At 39.6% G+C, this 17489-nt stretch overlaps 1 protein-coding gene across 1 annotated transcript in view; it reads left to right on the top strand.

Moving 5' to 3' along the window:
- The window catches only part of LOC116388181 (probable flavin-containing monoamine oxidase A), a 33853-nt gene extending 19409 nt beyond the window's left edge, over positions 1-14444 (top strand). The window contains exons 9-12 of the mRNA XM_031855848.1: positions 2756-2914; positions 5272-5358; positions 6977-7077; positions 13634-14444. Of these exons, the coding sequence (XP_031711708.1) occupies positions 2756-2914; positions 5272-5358; positions 6977-7077; positions 13634-13982 (696 nt within the window). The 3' untranslated portion in view covers positions 13983-14444. The remainder of the gene's footprint in view (positions 1-2755; positions 2915-5271; positions 5359-6976; positions 7078-13633) is intronic.
- Positions 14445-17489: the final 3045 nt, after the last annotated feature.

Raw genomic sequence — 17489 nt, 5'->3', positions numbered from 1 at the left:
ACAGGGACACAGTCAAAGCCTCAGTTTATAATTTATTGCAACATGTTAAAATGCTATTTTCTAATTACTACAATGAGTTCAATATTATTTTCAACGACTCGTCCTCTTAACACAAGCTGGAAGAAGTAACTTCTGTATCACATAACATCTCACATCCCATTTGCTCTTCATTCATAATGCATTAGAACCTTATGGTAATGATTGTTCCAGGTATTAACACACTCCCAGGCATTACTAGTAAAACTGAGTTATGGCTTGGAAAAAACTTTGACTGTAAAATGCATGAAAATAAAGATTAATGGTCTGAACCATATTTATTTGGCAAGTGGCCGTTCAGTCAGGAGCACTCTTGTAGATTTGTATCCATTTATTGCAACAAATGAAAATACAGTTATACTTGGCGCTGGTGGCTCCGCTTTTAAAATGCTCCCTAGATTAGCCAAGCAACTAGCCAAAACTGTTATGTGAAATATCTAGTATGTGTAGCAGCAAGCCTGCTGCAGACCTCAGCTGTCAGGTGTAACTTCATGGGAGGGATGCAGGCATGCATCCCAAGAGAGGTCATACTACCTAAATCAAGCAGTGAAACCCAGCCAACCACTTTCAATTTATTATCATGCATGGAGGTACTAATGCTAGTCTCCAAGGTAGCACTCATTGAGCTGCGATTATCTCCATAATTCCTGGGTGAACATAACGTTAATAGGACCACTGAAGACGACTGACCCATAGCTTTCAGAGTGGATGCTGGGACAAAAACAGCTGCGGAGCTACACCGATGTGGAATGAGTGAGAACTGTATAGGCGAGGAGGGACCCCACATCGTTTGCGGAGACAGAGTTGGGTTGTGCCTTCACATATCAGAGCCTTGATATGGCTTTTACTTTGTCGGTCAGAAACAAGGGTTTGTCTTGCCTCGCGCCACAGGACGCTGTTGCAGGTACAGGGTTATAGAAGATAGAGGACAAAATGCAGTGTTGGTTAGTACAATAACAGTCAAACCTTTACCGTCCCTGTCAGTTTTTGAATGTTTAAGGTAGATGGAGTACATTTGAGCATCTACTGTGATATCAGAAATTGTAATATCATGCAAAGGATCGAAAGAGTGTGAGTTGGTTGTGAATTCACCACACCAGAGGAACCCAGAGCAGTGAAAAACACGACCTCGAGTAAAAAATATACATATGAGCCAAAACACCCCAGCCTTAAGTGAGACACCAGTTTGTGTACTAAAAGGTACTGAGAAGGGAAGACTTTATCATTGCTTCCCGGGCAGGCTACATACTGAGGGATCTGCACATCTTAACCCTTGTGTCGTCTTAGGGGTCAAAAATTACCCTCCACTCTGTTTAACAGCATAGGAAACCCCCTTAATGATCTTTTTTCAACTTGAAATTCAATGACTTTTCCTAGAATCACCCCAACATGAGAAAAAGTTAAACATTGCCTTTGTTCATATTTCCATAAAAACTGTACACTTACAGGGTACAAATCATGTGTTAGGGGTCATTTTTGACCTGGCAGTTATAAAATCATTTTCATTCTACAGAAACCATAAAAAACACACCACACACTCATAACTCATAACACAATAGTTCAGATGCTTTTTCACTACTTTGATTTGTAACCACTGCAAAGCAATAATAAAAGTACATGTATTGTGTGGTCTCTATTCACTCTATGAAAATGATTGTTCCTATCTAACACATGCAAAATGTAGCTAGACTTAAGACTTAACACCTAAAAGTGACTTGCATGCTTAACATCATCAAAGGTTAGTTTGAAATATATTCAGTCTACATTTCCAATTGTTTTAGATGAGTGTTGCTGTTTAAGCTTAATTAGGAGAACAGCATATGCTGATAGTGGTTTCTGGGCTTACACATAAGACAATGGAACAGATGTTTCGAATTGCATTATATGCGGTTATATTATTCAACATTTTATTTGCAAATTCACAAAGTTACTATTAATAGTGTTGATCCCTTTGAAGAGATTCTGTTTTGTGCTAAACACGCAGTGACCAGAAATCATTAGCTTGGTCAAGGATGCTTACCTGACGCGCCATATAACGGTTTGTCATAGAGAAGCATCTGAGAAGCTGTCATTGGAAACTATTTGGAAAAGGGCAAGCACTTTAAAAAAAAAACAATTAGCAGGTGTTTGGATGAACCCTCTGTCAATCAACTCTTGCCAAAGCCAGTCGGGAGAAGAGCAAAACACATATTTTTCTCTGAGAAATGCCTTCATCGTCATTACTGCTCATCTTCTACGTGTCGCGTCACACACACCTAAACCACACTCGTAGATATCAGTAACTCCTCACAGGAAGCTGATTGGTCCGGACACTGGTAATCCAGACAAAAAACGCATTACTTGAAGCCTGCCAAGATGGATTTTCGTGTGATCTTGTGATCCTGCGAGAATCCAGCTGCTGTGCAAGATGTTAAGAATGCTGGCAGATTAAGGCAAATTAAGAAAATGTTGAAATTCAACATTCAGCAGTAAAGTTTATGGAAAGTGGTGAGTGAACCAATTGTGAATGCTGCGTTTATTTTAACCTTTGTGTGAAAATAACGTTATATTCAACTTTTTGGTGCAGTTCAATCCCTTTGGGTAGAGGTCTGCAGAGAAAGAGATGGCACTCGATATAACTTAACAGCCGTTAATAATGCAAGTGATTTCTAAATGGGTTTTGTGCTTCTGCAACCACTGATATATGATGAAGCTGTGAACTAGCTCTGTTTCTCTACAGGCTTTTTGGAAGGAGAAGGGCTTCTCTGGGGAAATTGTGGCAGGATCCTCCAGTGGGTGTCCATTCTGTGTTACCTTTGATGCCACCAGCCCCAGTGGTAATGCTGCCTTGGTAGGCTTCATTGCCGGCCAGCAGGCTTCTCAATGGAGCTCCGAGGAGGTAATGGGTTATCAATGTGGAGACAGATTTAAATGATTAGTCTTTATCTATAATTTGAAAATGTCATATTATGTGCTTATGACACAGCTTTTCCCCTGGTCATCAGTTCGAATTTCCATTGTAATTCATTAAAATGGCATGTTAATGCATAGAAATAGTAAATGAGAAAAATAATTGATGCAGATTTTTTCCATCATCGAGTTGATATGTTGTAATTGTACTTAGGTTGATAATGGATATCAGCTGTGGTTTGCTAGATAGGCACAACTTGTGGAATTGCATGAAAGATTCCATTACCAAGAGCTAATCTTGAACTTGATAGCCAGCATTAACTAAATCCTGTATCACTTTACTAAATAATAGAAAATAAGATCTGCATTCTCTCCTGATAAACAGCAATTGTTGCAGTAACAACTATTGTTATCATCCCACACATTGAAACTCACATTAACTGTGTGTACACTAGGTAGGCTAGCCAGTGATTTAGTACCTAGCGAGGCTAGTTTCTGAACATGCCAATTACTTAAACAACTGTTTACCGGCATTACCACGTTACAATGAATACACTATCAACTAAACAATGCAATGTCATGAAATGCAGAGAGAGAAATTAGGTATATGAACAGTATAGCAGTTGTACTATAACTTACATCGTTAAGGAGTTTTGCACTGGACTTCTGCTGATAGCAATGGAAAAAAGTACAAGCGGAATGTAAAGAAAGCGGAAACAACTTGTGATCACAAAAGAAAAACTAATTTTCAAAATAAAGGTCTCTGAATATGAAGATAACAACATCTGCCCCTACATTTAAAAATCAAATGTGCAATAATGGCTGGATCACGCAAGCACCAGGTCGAAAGGTCTCTGAATATGAAGAATTCCCAACACTAATGATAGATCTACGTGTTGTCAAATATTTAAAAAAATGCTCACGGGTAGCAATATTAAAATTGTGTGCGAGAATAGGACATCATATAGACTGAGAACAGTGGTCATGCTTTCAATAACTATTACTTTCCTAAATACAGAAAATAAAGGGTTTTTTCAACTCAATGCTACAGTCTTTCAATTGTATTTATGTTTCTTTTTTGCCATACTATTTGCACCAGGCACAGATGTAGTTTTTGGACATCTCTATATCTGAAGTGTCAAAGATTTGCTTTGTTAACAAAGACTTTATAGCTGCACTATAGAAGGTGGAACAAAGACTCTGCAACTTGATGGCTAATGGTTATCGACTATAGGTAAACCAGTAATGCATGCATACTTCACTGGACTGAATTATTACATTATAGAATCAGCACACTATCAGGTGATTAACTCATTTTTGCAACAGATTTGGTAGGATTCAAGCAGGCTCAATAGCCATATGTTGCCGATTGATAAGGTCACATTTCACATACTCTGCTTCTACTAACTCAATACACACTTTTCCCGCGCTATACCTACATCCTCTCCTCTTTCCTTTCCTTGCTTTCTACTGTGTTGACATTTTCATTGGGTTCCAGTGCTTTCCCTTTACCTGAAAAGACAAATAACACCTAGCCTTGTCTCTAGTGTTGTTTTGGCATTTCAGTCATTAGCCTGACTTGCTACAGAGCTCAAGCTTAGCCGTCTCCCTGCTGTGCCATGAAGAACAAAGTGCTAAATAATTAACTTCCACATGCTACTTCACAGCTAAAGAGAGGAAAGTGGACATCAAGGTTCCAATTATACGCTCTTTGTGCTGTTTAAGTCGCATTCAGCGGTATATATTATCCTTTTTTTTCATACCGTGTACTTGGTTGGATTCACTATGTTGAACTTTTAATGTGTTGATTGTTTTTGGTTTGCACAGGTGGAGTTATCAAATGGCATTTTCCTATGTAGTTTTTATTGGAATTTTAGCTGACACTATCAGCAGTCCTGCAGCAAATAAACAGTGAGATCTTTTCTTTTTATAAACTTCCAATAGAAAGCAATTTGGCACCATGCTTCAATTGACTCTTGGTTTTTATGGAAGGATTATACCAAGAGACTCCAAATTATTGCACAAGGGTGTGCTGAAAATGCAGGTAAAGTGACATGCAGATGAAGACAGTTAGTTAGACAGTTTTGCAACATACAGTACGTCAGCATGTTTTATGGAGATCTGTCCTTTTGGTCCTCAGGCCTCAGCTGCTCAGTACATAACTCACCACGTCTCACCAGGATGTTGACCATGCTTGATTTATTCAAATTGGCTGCTGCTTCCTTTGTCCAGCTTGGATTGGTTTCTTGAATACGCATTAATATTTTTGCAGCCGGCTGTTATAATTGTGATGAGCTAGGGTAATGTAAGTATCATGTTGGCACAGGCATTTCCTTCTGTTCGCAGGGTGGGAAGAGAAGAGAAGCTGTGCTTTCCAGTCTGGTTAAATACCTAGGTTGTGAGGCTGCATCTTTCATCCACTATGAAGAAAAAGTAAGTAGTTCAGTGGCAGATGTCTACTGTAATAAACAAGAATAATTTGGTTTGAGGCATTATTTTTTAGGTGCCAAAATTTATAGTTTCATTATATACCCTGTATCCCAGTGAGGAAAGCCATGTTATGTTGCAAAGGCTTACATATCTGTCAGTAAAACTGAACCCAATTTATTTTTTAAAGACTTAGAAAACTAGTTGCTAAAAAATAATTGCGAGTAAGCTTTAGTTTGATAATGGTTACAGTGTAGTCTAACATTACAACGCAAAACAATTTTAAAAACGGGGCCAAGTTGGGTCTAGCAAAGACCTCTGATCACATACCTGATATATTACCTTAACTTTGTATTCCAGCAATGCAGTTGTTAATCCATATTCATGCAGATAAGGCTCAGAAGCTAGTAAGAAGCTTGGCAATATGCTCCGCTGTAAACATGTTTATTTCTGCTGTAGATTTGGGCCTTTTAACATGGGGTTTTATGGGGATGGACTCGCTTTTTGGAGCCAGCCTCAAGTGGCCATTTAATGAACTGCAGTTTTTGGCACGAAGACAGACAGGCAGAGCAGAGAGAAGTCTCGGTGAGTAGAGCAGATGTAGTAATGATGCTCACTCACTTTTTGGGAGCACTGGCCTGTTCCGGCAACTTGCTGGTTGTATTTACTGAACCTACATAACTTTTTACTGTACCTGGGCCTAGGGTAATCCTTATCATTGGACCCTGCCTAATGACGAGGCCTGTGTTTGACTGGCTAGAGAGTTAACAGAATTAAGCGTATCAGACAACATAGCACCTACAGACAGATATTATTTAACACATTGTTGCTATCTTTAAAGTGTAATATTGCAGTTAATATCACAACAAGTTGACATCGCGCGGGAGATTAAAAAACAACAAAACCAATATGTTGTGCAGCCCGAGCTTCTAAGAGCGCTACTACTACTGGAATCAGTAGAGGAGATATTTTACATTCCTAATGTTGTACAGAATAGCTACGTAGCTCCATTAAATGAAGCACACCATACCTAGGCTGACTGTGAAATGGCATATTAGTCATGTAGACATATGGTTTTAGTCCCCAGACAACTCACTTCACTGTTGAAAGGCAAGATTATAAGGAAAATTTCCCTGAGGAAACTCAAGGCAGTGTTGTTGGGGGAGACATCACGATTTCACTTTGTAAGGACTCAATGGGAACATACTTTTATAGAACAACAATAACTAGAGCTTAGTGAAGAGAAAAAAAACCATATTTGGTCAGATTTTATGGTAGCCAAATGGGTATCAAAGTTTTTCATTCCACTCATCTAGTTTATGTTGACGAGCCAACAGTTACTTATTTAATATTTGTGTACATTTTTTGAATCAAGTCATGTGATACAAACCTACAACACAACAATTTCTATTATGTGATAATATTAGATTTTTTTACTCAAAATAGCTAAATAACAACGGACAATGGGGGTGCACAGTTTTCAGTATTGTCTGAGGTTGGGTGGGGGGCTGTGCAATGTGCTCAGATTAAATTAGACTCGGGAATTGTCGATTGTTGATTGAAACAAAGCAATGATTTTGTACTGTGCCATTAAAGTAAATGTCACTTTTCTGCTGCTTTACAGGACTGGGCTAAGGAGGACTACAGCGGGGGCTGCCCTGTTAATGTCATGGCACCAGGTCTGCTAACCTATTACCACCCTAGCCTGAGGAAGCCCTGTGGCAGGTAATCACCCCACTGATGACAAATACACCACAGCATCACACCTTTCCATCTCCCTAGACCCGAAAGAGTCACCTTTCTTCCGGGCTCCCACCACAACTAATGTAGGATGTTGAGTAAACCGGTGTGAGTCTCTAAACATTTTAACCTAAATTTGGAGTTCATAGTCCGGTACATTGGATCATTACACCAGATGACAGTGAGATAGTGACTGCGGATGCTGGATGATCATGCTATATTTATATCACAGAAATAATGACTGTACCCTGCCAACCTGGTATTACTCACGAGCACATAATGCCTACAAATCATTGACACGAGTCGTGGGAGTTATTATGCCTTTCGCTGATTGATACACATTAGTCCAGTTCTAAAGAAATGGCAGGAGGTCGTCAGCAATGGTGTCCTCATAGGAAAACTTCCTGTAATCCATTTCTCATGGCCTGTTCAGAGATGCACACAGCTGAAAGAACGAGAGCGAGAGGTGGGGAGGAGGATGCAGGTAATGTATTTCCATAATGACATTAAGTCTGTGGGGAGCAGAGGAAGCTCATCACATAACGTGACTCAATCAGCAGCATGGGGCAGTAGCCCTTATCCACATTCCTACCCCATATAGAAAATGGATCCTCAAGGACACGTTGTGACTTTGACTCAAACCCAGCACGTGTAATGAAGACAAGCCCATGCTCGGTTGACAAAATTGCTGCTGGTGCTTCAAACATAATGTACATAATAGCATGTCAGATTCCAGTAGAGTCTGGTAGATTATGGAATTTTGTTTGGGAAAGTATGAATCTCAATACAGTGTTGTTTTTATTTAAAAAACAAAAATCATAATCCTCAGTGGGTACTATGTCTGAGTGCTCAGTATGAAATATTTTTACACAGAAAACCTTCCTACTCAATTGTAGTTGGGGTTAGAGAGAAGAGACAAGAATGAGTGAGAAGAAAAAAACAAGAAGTCAGAATATATTGACCCCAGTGGGTTCATGCTTTACTGAGTTAACAACTACAACATGCATGCAGAATAAATTGTGCGCTAACTTTGTAGGATGCTGAAATATTTCAAAACCAAAACATGGTTGTTTGAGGTGCTCATCATATTTTGTGGAGTGTTACTACCAACAGAGAAGGATTTGTTCAGTCAACCTAAGATACAAAGAGTCAAAGAAGAATCCATTTAAAATGTATAATACTGTTGTTTTTTTTGTTACAACATCACGTTTTGTATTTTGCTATTTCAGAAATTGGTGCAGAGAATAACAATGATTTGCCACAAGTCTAGTTATGGCACCTAACTGATAATTATAAGTGGAGCTCTCCATCAGAGGTTTACAGGCTTAGCACTTCATCCCTGTGTGACCACACAGTGAAGTTTGGATCCATTCAGCTATTTCAGGATTAGTCCTTCTCCGTTCTGGCTTTTGAAGGGCAGCAGCAACTCTTCTCCTCATCCTGAAACACTAGAATGATTCCCCAGGGAGCCCCAAAGAAGTAGTGTTACAATATGTTGAAATCATTTTTTTACAGACATCTGCTTCTTAAAGGGGCAATGCCAGATCTTTACATCCCAATGTGTACATCAAAAGCCTGACTGCACACCAACATACAAAATCTCAGCAAGAAATGATCATTACAAACACATGACGTTGCATAACGTCTTGTATTAAGTACTTAATGTACTCCACTGGGCCATTTATGTGCAGATCTTTTGCAGTGAATCAAAATGGCTGTCTACACATGGTTAGGGATCTGAGCTGCACTCAGCTAAGATCAATGCTGATACATCCATACAATCTTTGATTTATAAGAAATACTAATAATACCAAACACATACTGCCAACAATCCGTACTAACTTGTTTAGATTAGATCATAATTGAGAGTATGGTTATCTTTAGAAATACAATTTATCAAAAGACAAGAATTGTCACCCTGGTCTGTGGATCCCCTCAGCTGTATTGACTTTTAGAGTGAGTTTCAACCCACTTATTTACTGTAGCTGGTGAACGTAGTGGAGCATTGAGCAGCTACTGTGCCAGATATTTGCTGTTGGTGTTGGTGAAAGCCAGAAAACATAGATACAGTGATAGAATGTTTGACAAGTTGTTCATATAACTTAATGAGGTGATGGTATGTCAATGTTGAGTTCACACTTCCCCCAGATGGCCAAAAAAAACAAACAGTTATTGCAAGAGTAGGTTACTTGGTCAGCTCAGTCAGGTCAGTGTTCAAGATTTGAAAGATCAATAGCGGATGAAGGAAATGGATTGAAGTTCTTTAGGATTAATCGCAGCACTGACCCGAAGATCTGTTGGCAACTACGTCTAGAAGCCTGATCCCTACAGAGCATTTGCACCATAGTATGGACTTAAAGAAACAGCATTCAAGAGGTCAAATGTGATGAACACGAGCCACAGACCTGCTGCACACATCTCCTCCACATAGTGTCCTCTGAAACAGACTCATTGCAGCCACACTGCTTCTAGAATTTGCATGAAACAGACTTGAGAGGACCCCATCCTGCCAACATTGTGATTGTGATATGCCAATACAAGGGCCGAAAGTATAAAATCACGAATTGCATGAATTGAATCTGTACCACCACTCATACAACAGGCAATTATATATCAGTACAAAATACAGAACACAACCACTAAGCATCAGACCGAAGTGAGGCTGTGACTTAATGTGAATCACATGAACATCTCGAAATATCGATTCATGATCCTTACACCAAAGGTTTTCAATAATATCCGCTACACAGACATTTAGTGGGACTTTGTCAATCTGACTTTTAGGGAAATATATTTAAAAGAGATGAGATGATTGTGTCATATGTCTCATTGGCAATGCTACTGACAAGACTGTACAGTCGGAGCAGTGAGGAACCGATTGCAAGAACACCAAACACTCTTACAACAGATCTCAATTCACAACATCTGTTGAACCTGTCACAGTTTAGGCTTTGCCCCCTGTGTTCCTGTGTCTCTGTGTCTGTGTGTGTGTTTGCCCTGATTGCACTCATCCTACTCACCTGCCCAGTCCACCCAGCTGCCTTCAATCTTCTCTTCACCCCACACATATATACTCCCCTGCTTTCCCTGTTCTGGCTGTCAGATAGTCTTTGTTTGTTCCCCTGTCTGCTCCAGCATTGTGTCTCCCTCGTGTCTGCTCCGTGCTCTAGCGTTTGGTCCTCGTGTTTGCACCTTTGCCTTTTTTCTTGTGACTTTGCCTTTTTTGTGACTTGGCCTTTTTTTAGTTTTGCTTGCTCCCTGTTGGAGTCGCTTTAAGTTTTTGTTTATTTCTCTTTTGATGACCAGTAAAGATTCTTATTTCTAAACTTCACCTCGTGTCTGTCTGCACTTGAGTCTTAGCTGAACCTGAGAGAAAGTGACAGAACTACCATATAATCAAACACAGTGGTGCATTGTGTTGGCAAAAAAAGACTACACTCAGACACTTCATATTTCCATATACAGTACAGACATATTTTAGAACGGGTAACACCAGTTTATTCTACAGACTGCTTGGATCACTGATAAAATGCTTGAGAAAGGTTGATGATCTTCCCAGAGTCTGTATTTGTGTTTAAAGTGAAAACAATGCGGACCGGTTTCTTTCTAAATCCATTTTGTTCATTTGCTGTTACAGTGTCTGACTCAGCCCACTGGGAAATGTGATTAAATTGAACACAGGACAGTTTGTATACAGCGGAGGTCAAAATGATATCCCACTAGCTCAGAGGGATTCTTTTATCTTTATTCCTGGTTTTACAGATTAGATTAATCCAGTGCACGTTTCAGGAAATCCTTCACGTTGGAGACTTGAAATGGCAGACCAACATAATCACACTTTACCTTTCTCCACAATTTACAAAAACAAAGCATTGCATTCATTTTCACAGAGCACCAAAGTCAGCTTCACTTAGCCCAAGTCATCGTATAATCACCTATTTAAACAAGACACAAGTCTAATCAAGAACACAAAGTGGTCATTTTAAACTTGACAAGCTCTCACTCTTCTCAGTATTATGCTGCTGCTCATTATACCGTTTACTACCACCTGCAATGTATGTTGCTGTTCTGGTTGAGTTGATTGATTTCTCCCTACACCACTCCTGCCTTTTTCATGTTTTATTACCATACTTGGTGAAACCATTGCTTTCCTTATTCGTTATCATTTGTGTAAAGTCTCAGTGGTCATTAGGTTGTGTCACTCCTAGCCTAGCCACTGCTGTATAAATCTGTCACAGAGCACTCTGAAACAAAAGTTTACCATCCTGTGTAACAGTGGAAGGTCCTACACTTGGGGTGACGTCAGGCATCTTCAACAAACTCATTTTTTAGGATCGGTTTGAGGAGACCAATCAGGCTACTAAAGCTCAGTGGCTAGACAGGTGGTGTGCATTACAAACTCCAAGCTTGTTGACATGTTGCCAAAAGGCCTTTCAGTCTGAGGTCGAATTCTTCTTGGATATTCTGCTGATGAAGTCTCAAGTGGCATCTTTCAGTAGGCTGGGCTGAATACTCAAAATGCTTCTGAACATTTTTCATTGCAGCTTTGGCACACACTGAACCTTTGTTCAGTCCTGACTGCTCATCCAATTTCTTGTTTGCACCCTTCAAGAAAAGTGTTGGGTAAATCCATGGTTTTGCTGGTCTGGTGAGCGAGCTTAAACTGGTCTGATTTTATGTGAACCAGCTGAACCGACATTTGTCATTATGACACGTTCTGGCAATTTAAAAAGGGGCCTACATCAGCAACCTGCCCACGGTGTCATGGAGCCAAATCCAACTTGCATTGCATAACTAATAAGCAATGTGACAACATGATTAACATAGTATAGTTTGTTTATGAACGGACTGTCGCTGCTGAGTCAAGTGCAACACATAGTAATAAAATTCAGTATACCAATACGGTCTGGTGTTTGGCTTAACATCAAACCAGTTTGAAAACTTTTACACCGGCCTAACCCTACTGAATAGTAACATCCCTTTGTGATTTTCATATTCTGCTTTAAACCATCAGAGAACATAGGGTCCTATGAATTCTTGTAACTTCACAGGCATTGACCCCAACCTCCACACGTTGGGTTGAGGAGCTCTTCAATGTCCTCTCTACACCACAGTTGAGTTCAGGAGCTCCTTTAAAGTGCTCGACAATATCACTAGAACACAGCCTGACCCATGCCCTGCTTTTCCTTTCTGAGTTATCTAACAGTTTGAAAGTACTTCCTGGAGGGCAACCAAAAGTCCTTCTCCATATACTCCCTGAACTATTCCCACACCCGGGGTTTGACTTCGGCAAACCCGGCCACTCGGATTCCATGTACCCAGCCTCCCCCCGGGATGCACAACATTCTTCCGGAGGCCTCAGCCAGACATACCCACACTACATGTTTGGGTTTACCAGAGGTCTTCCCCAGCCATCTGATCCAACTCACCACCAGGTGGTGATTAGTTGAAGGCTCGGCTCCTGTCAGTGTCCAAGACATACGACGTATATCAAGGTGCAACAAAATGTATATTAATTTACTGGAAATTGAAATGCTCACCTTTAGTAAAACAATGTTGTAGAAAACTACTGTTATTTTGCACCTAGGAAAAAATGATTTACAATGTCAATGGCTACCAATGCAATTTGACAGGATATAGGGCAAAATTGTTAACAATATATAAATTAGGAAATTTTTAAAAAGGGCAGTTATTTCTATAGAACAAATATATTTTTTTTATGTGAACTGAAGTTATGATGGAATGTAGGCATTAATGGCAAGCAAAAAATCTGTGAACCTGTCCGTGTTTTCCACGTGTCTTATGGTACATAGTATACATAGTATGTACATAGAATATAATCTGTCATTGTGAAACAGATACCTAGGAAGTTTAGTCCAGTTAGCTTCCCTCAGTAAGGCCGGTACTACCTTCTCCAAAGACATACTGTATTATTATATTTACGTGGTTTATACTACCTATGCTCTTTTGTTTGTTTTTGAATTTTACCATCTTGCCAATAACAAAGCCCCGCAGTCTGCACACTCCAGCTCTGCTTTGACAGCGGTGTGTTCAACTCAAAGGCTGTGGACTGATGTTTTTGGGCACCATTGACAGAAATTCAAAGAGTAGCAGCATTTTCAAGCTGGTTTTGTAAACAAAGATACGTTATAAAAGTAGCAGACTGCTTTAAGGAACAATTAGTGCATAGGCTGTGTGCTTAACATTAGCGTGCTTTACCTCTCTTGAGAGAGAGAGAGAGAGGGCGAGCGGGACCTTTAAGGACTAGTGCTATTCTTATTTTAGTGACACACACACTTGACCGCCGGGTCCAACAACTTTTCTGGTGGAAACCTGTATTTGCAAATGTCAGTGAACAGACATGATGTCAACAGATTTACGTGTAGTAATTCAACTGATTGTTAATAGCTTAAGATAGTCTATAAATGTGCGTAAAGGGATGCAATTAATCCAATGGGAAGTTAAATTAACATGTTTTTTTCAAACAACAACATAAGGCTTTGTGTTCAATATTTGGCTCACTGATTTTCTTGATTCACAGGATCCATTGGGCAGGCACAGAGACAGCCACCCTGTGGTGTGGGTACATGAGTGGTGCAGTACAAGCTGGTCAGCGAGCAGCTGTGGAAGTACTGGCTGAACTCTGCCCCATGACCCTGACCCAGGAGGAGCAGCAAGCAGTTCAGCACAGTCTTACTGTCAAGGATGCTGTGAAGCAAACACCATCGTCTAAACACACGTACCCATCCACAACCAAAGCTATGGTCGTAGCAACGCTGGCAATAAGTGCAGTCCTCTTGCTGGCTCAGAATCAAAATGCATTGCTAAAGGTCAAAACTTACTTGACGAATGTATTTTCAACAACCACGCAGAATATATTCCTGTTGTAACAGAAACCTGTAAAACAAGTGTTTGGTTTTGATTAATGAACATGTTAGTTTAGCTGGGGCTCCCATAAAACGTTGATCTCTATACTCTGATAGCTGACGTTTTCCCTTTTTTGCTTGGGCTGCAAAAAAAAGTTGATAACTAATATCTAATTTGTTTTCCCTTTTCTGTCCTGTTTTTCATGTACTGCATATTTCATAGAAAGTTCAACTCAATTAGATTAATTTGAATGATATCCTATAATGTTAATTCATATTATAACATTTGTTAATTGTGGCATTGTTTAATATGGTACATCAAAATCGCTTTATATTGACTTAGAGTGTGCAGAAAAAATACAAAGTGCTCTTAAAACAGTTGAGTTATGTTTTCTGTCATTGTGTTTCTTTAAAGATTATAGTACAATTATCAGTCTGATACTGATAATATAATTTATTCAATTTTCGAGTGAATACATTATATTATTATATATATTTTTTTCTTTTAAAGAAGGCTTTTAAGTCTTTTCCCATTCTTGTTTGTCAAATTACAATAAAACCTCTGAAGGAAAATAACAGAATGACTACATTTTTCTTGGCATCTTGATGAATAAGATTTGTTTTCCTGTAGTCATACCTACAGAAAGCAACTTCAGATATTCACATCCTATCTTATTTGCTTTTTTAACATTGAAAATTGTGACCGGAAAATTTAGGTTGTGCTTGTAAGCTAAGGGCTTCAGAGGGATTATGCTGTGTTTAAACCACTTTGCAGTGGGAAAATGCAGCTTTCGTACGGCATGCCTCGCATTGTTTCCCAGCGAGCCATAAAACCTGCTTGAGGGGCTTGGAGCAGAGTCACACGCGAGTCTGTGCACCCACAAAACCACCAACAGACATTCGAACGGGTGACAGATGGATGAACAAGTCACACAATGATAACGTCCCAGAGAAAGTGATTTAATCGCTATCACTTGATTGCACAATTGATTGAAAAGGATTTTGTCAGTCCTCAAACGCCCACTGATCATAGGACGGTAGTCTGTGACTCCGTTGGCGCCATTGCTGGCTATTTGTCTTTGTTATCACTAGCTTACACTGGATCAACTGCCTGTTGTTCCTGGTTTCATTAAAGCCAGTCTAGTCTGAATCAAGACCAAAAGCTCAACATCACCAACATGTGTAAGTTTTTTGCACCATTTGGTCTCTGATTTGGTCCATTCTTGATTGACAGTCACAAAAGTAATGGCTGTCAGGTGGATTTGAGTTTCTGAACAGATTTCATGCAACAACTTTTTTTTCTGACCTTACACTCTGAGACGAAGGGTAAAGCAGATTGCTCTGCTATTTCAGAGACGCTGTGCTGTTTAAAGGTTCCATCAAATGGTATATGTTATTGCCATCTTAAGGCATGCATGCCCTAATCTTACCATCTGGGGGAATGGCAGATTGCCTTATCAGTCCCTGTTTTGTTGTTGTTGTGTGTGCGTGTGTGTGCGTATGACACACTGCACTGTACATTTAATGTGTGCATCCACCGTCACTCTCGCTTTGTGGCTCAACAACCCACTCGCTGTGCACTACTCTTATACCAACGACATATGTAAACATGGGGATTACACCTAAACCTGGCCTTGGCCATTTTCACATGGTTGCACTGAGAGTGCACTGAGAGTGCAACCATGTGACCATTTTAAAGCTTGCTTGTGAAATTTATAAACATTGTTTTCTTCATTTACACTCGTTCACAATGCAGGACTCTGTATGAGGGCTGTGCAGTGCAATTAGCTAGCCAGACAGATTCCATTCACATAATAGGTAGAAGTGCTATTGCTAAAGTGATATTGGTATCAATTTAAAGATATTGGTATAGGTACTCGTTTTTTGTAATGATACTCAGCCCTAACGCGCCCTAGCAATATGGCTTATGAATAATTTCTTGATGGGTTTAATCTTGGCAGCAATAGACAATATATATCTCAATATGTTCATATCTTTTCAAAAATAACTGTTTCCTGCTTTCCAGCATGATCATTCTAGCAAACTAAACTAATCTAAACACAGTGGTGTTCTGAGGTGGTGTATTGTGATTCTGAACTCTGATACTACTCAAACGATTCAAATACAATTTTTCTATGAAATACAGTTTACATCATTATTCATTTTATTTATTATTTAATATATATTAATTTTGTCATTTACTTTTTAAATATATTCATTATTGACGGAATGACTGATTGATTTATTGACTGAATGTGAACATTCACAGAACATTTGGCGCTTAGACTCCACAGGGAGATTTGTAATAGAGGGCCGTCTGCCCTGAGCTGCAGCAAGATCAATCCCCCAGTGAGGGAAATGATGAATCTGCGAAGACTGGGCGCTGATTAGGAGGTGGAGGCGCGTGTGTAACAGCAATGTGAATGTACTACAGACAGAGAGACAGTCATACTTAAAAAGAGACAGCAGCAAGATGATAGACTAACAATATAAAGTGTGTCGTGCTATTGGATAGCAGAGACCAGCTGTTTAGACCAGCTGATATCATGATTGAAAGCAATGACAGGAAGGAAAATGATGCATGAGAGGAGTTAATGGTAGATGTATGAAAAATAAACTACAGGCCGAAGAATACAAAAGTATATTCTTCCTGAGTGAACTGACACTTCATTTCATGGTCACTTTTATTTTGAAGTCTGTTCTTTTGTAATGCCTGGTACATACATTTACTGGAAAACAACGTGGGGGCTAGTTTCACAATTTCACTGTGAAAAGCTTCAAGAGGCACATCGATGGATAGCAGGCAGACGCATTTCATATAATAGAGTCATATCATGCAGAGGGAATATTGTTTTTCAAATGAATCTGGAAGGAAGCCAGTTTGCTCAATATGTTGATGCTCCCAAGATAAGGGTGATATGCAATAATGAATTCCTCAGCCCCTGAAAGTTTGAAAGCCTGAAATGTCATACATAAATTAAAAACATAAGAGTACAGATCAGCATCTTTCACAAGCACCCTCTGGTCTGCACGGTGGACTGTGTGTTGTTAGGGTTGCTGTAATTACTGTAGCCTCTGTAAACACCTGCCGTAGAACTTGCCTTCGTGTTTGCCTTCGGGCAATAGCACCGACTTTAAAAATGCATACCCTGCAGTGCAGTCTTATCAATATTTGTCACCATGAACAACTCTTCGCATTTTTTTAAGACGATGTGGCTAGGATACTACAGCATGTTATTCTGACTTAAATTTAGTGATACTGGCATAACAAGAGCACCATAATGCAACTCAGCAAACTTGGAATAAATACTGCCTTCGCGAAGTTTATAATGTTCTTTTATTTGGAATTACGTCAGCAAGTGGTTGATTCAACTCCGGCAATTGTGTTCAGATTGTATTTTGTAACCTATCGTGTGCCTTGATGTTAATGTTTGAAAGGGTTTACCTATTGCCTCTGCTCCTCATGCCAAACCAACTTTCCTGTGTTTAACATGCATCATGACGTGAAGTTAAGCTTTAGATTTAGTTACT

Source organism: Anarrhichthys ocellatus, unplaced genomic scaffold (genome assembly GCF_004355925.1).
Source record: "Anarrhichthys ocellatus isolate YVR2014 unplaced genomic scaffold, GSC_Weel_1.0 scaffold16, whole genome shotgun sequence".
Classification (NCBI taxonomy): Eukaryota; Metazoa; Chordata; class Actinopteri; order Perciformes; family Anarhichadidae; genus Anarrhichthys; species Anarrhichthys ocellatus.
This window is presented reverse-complemented; position numbering and strand designations above follow the sequence as displayed.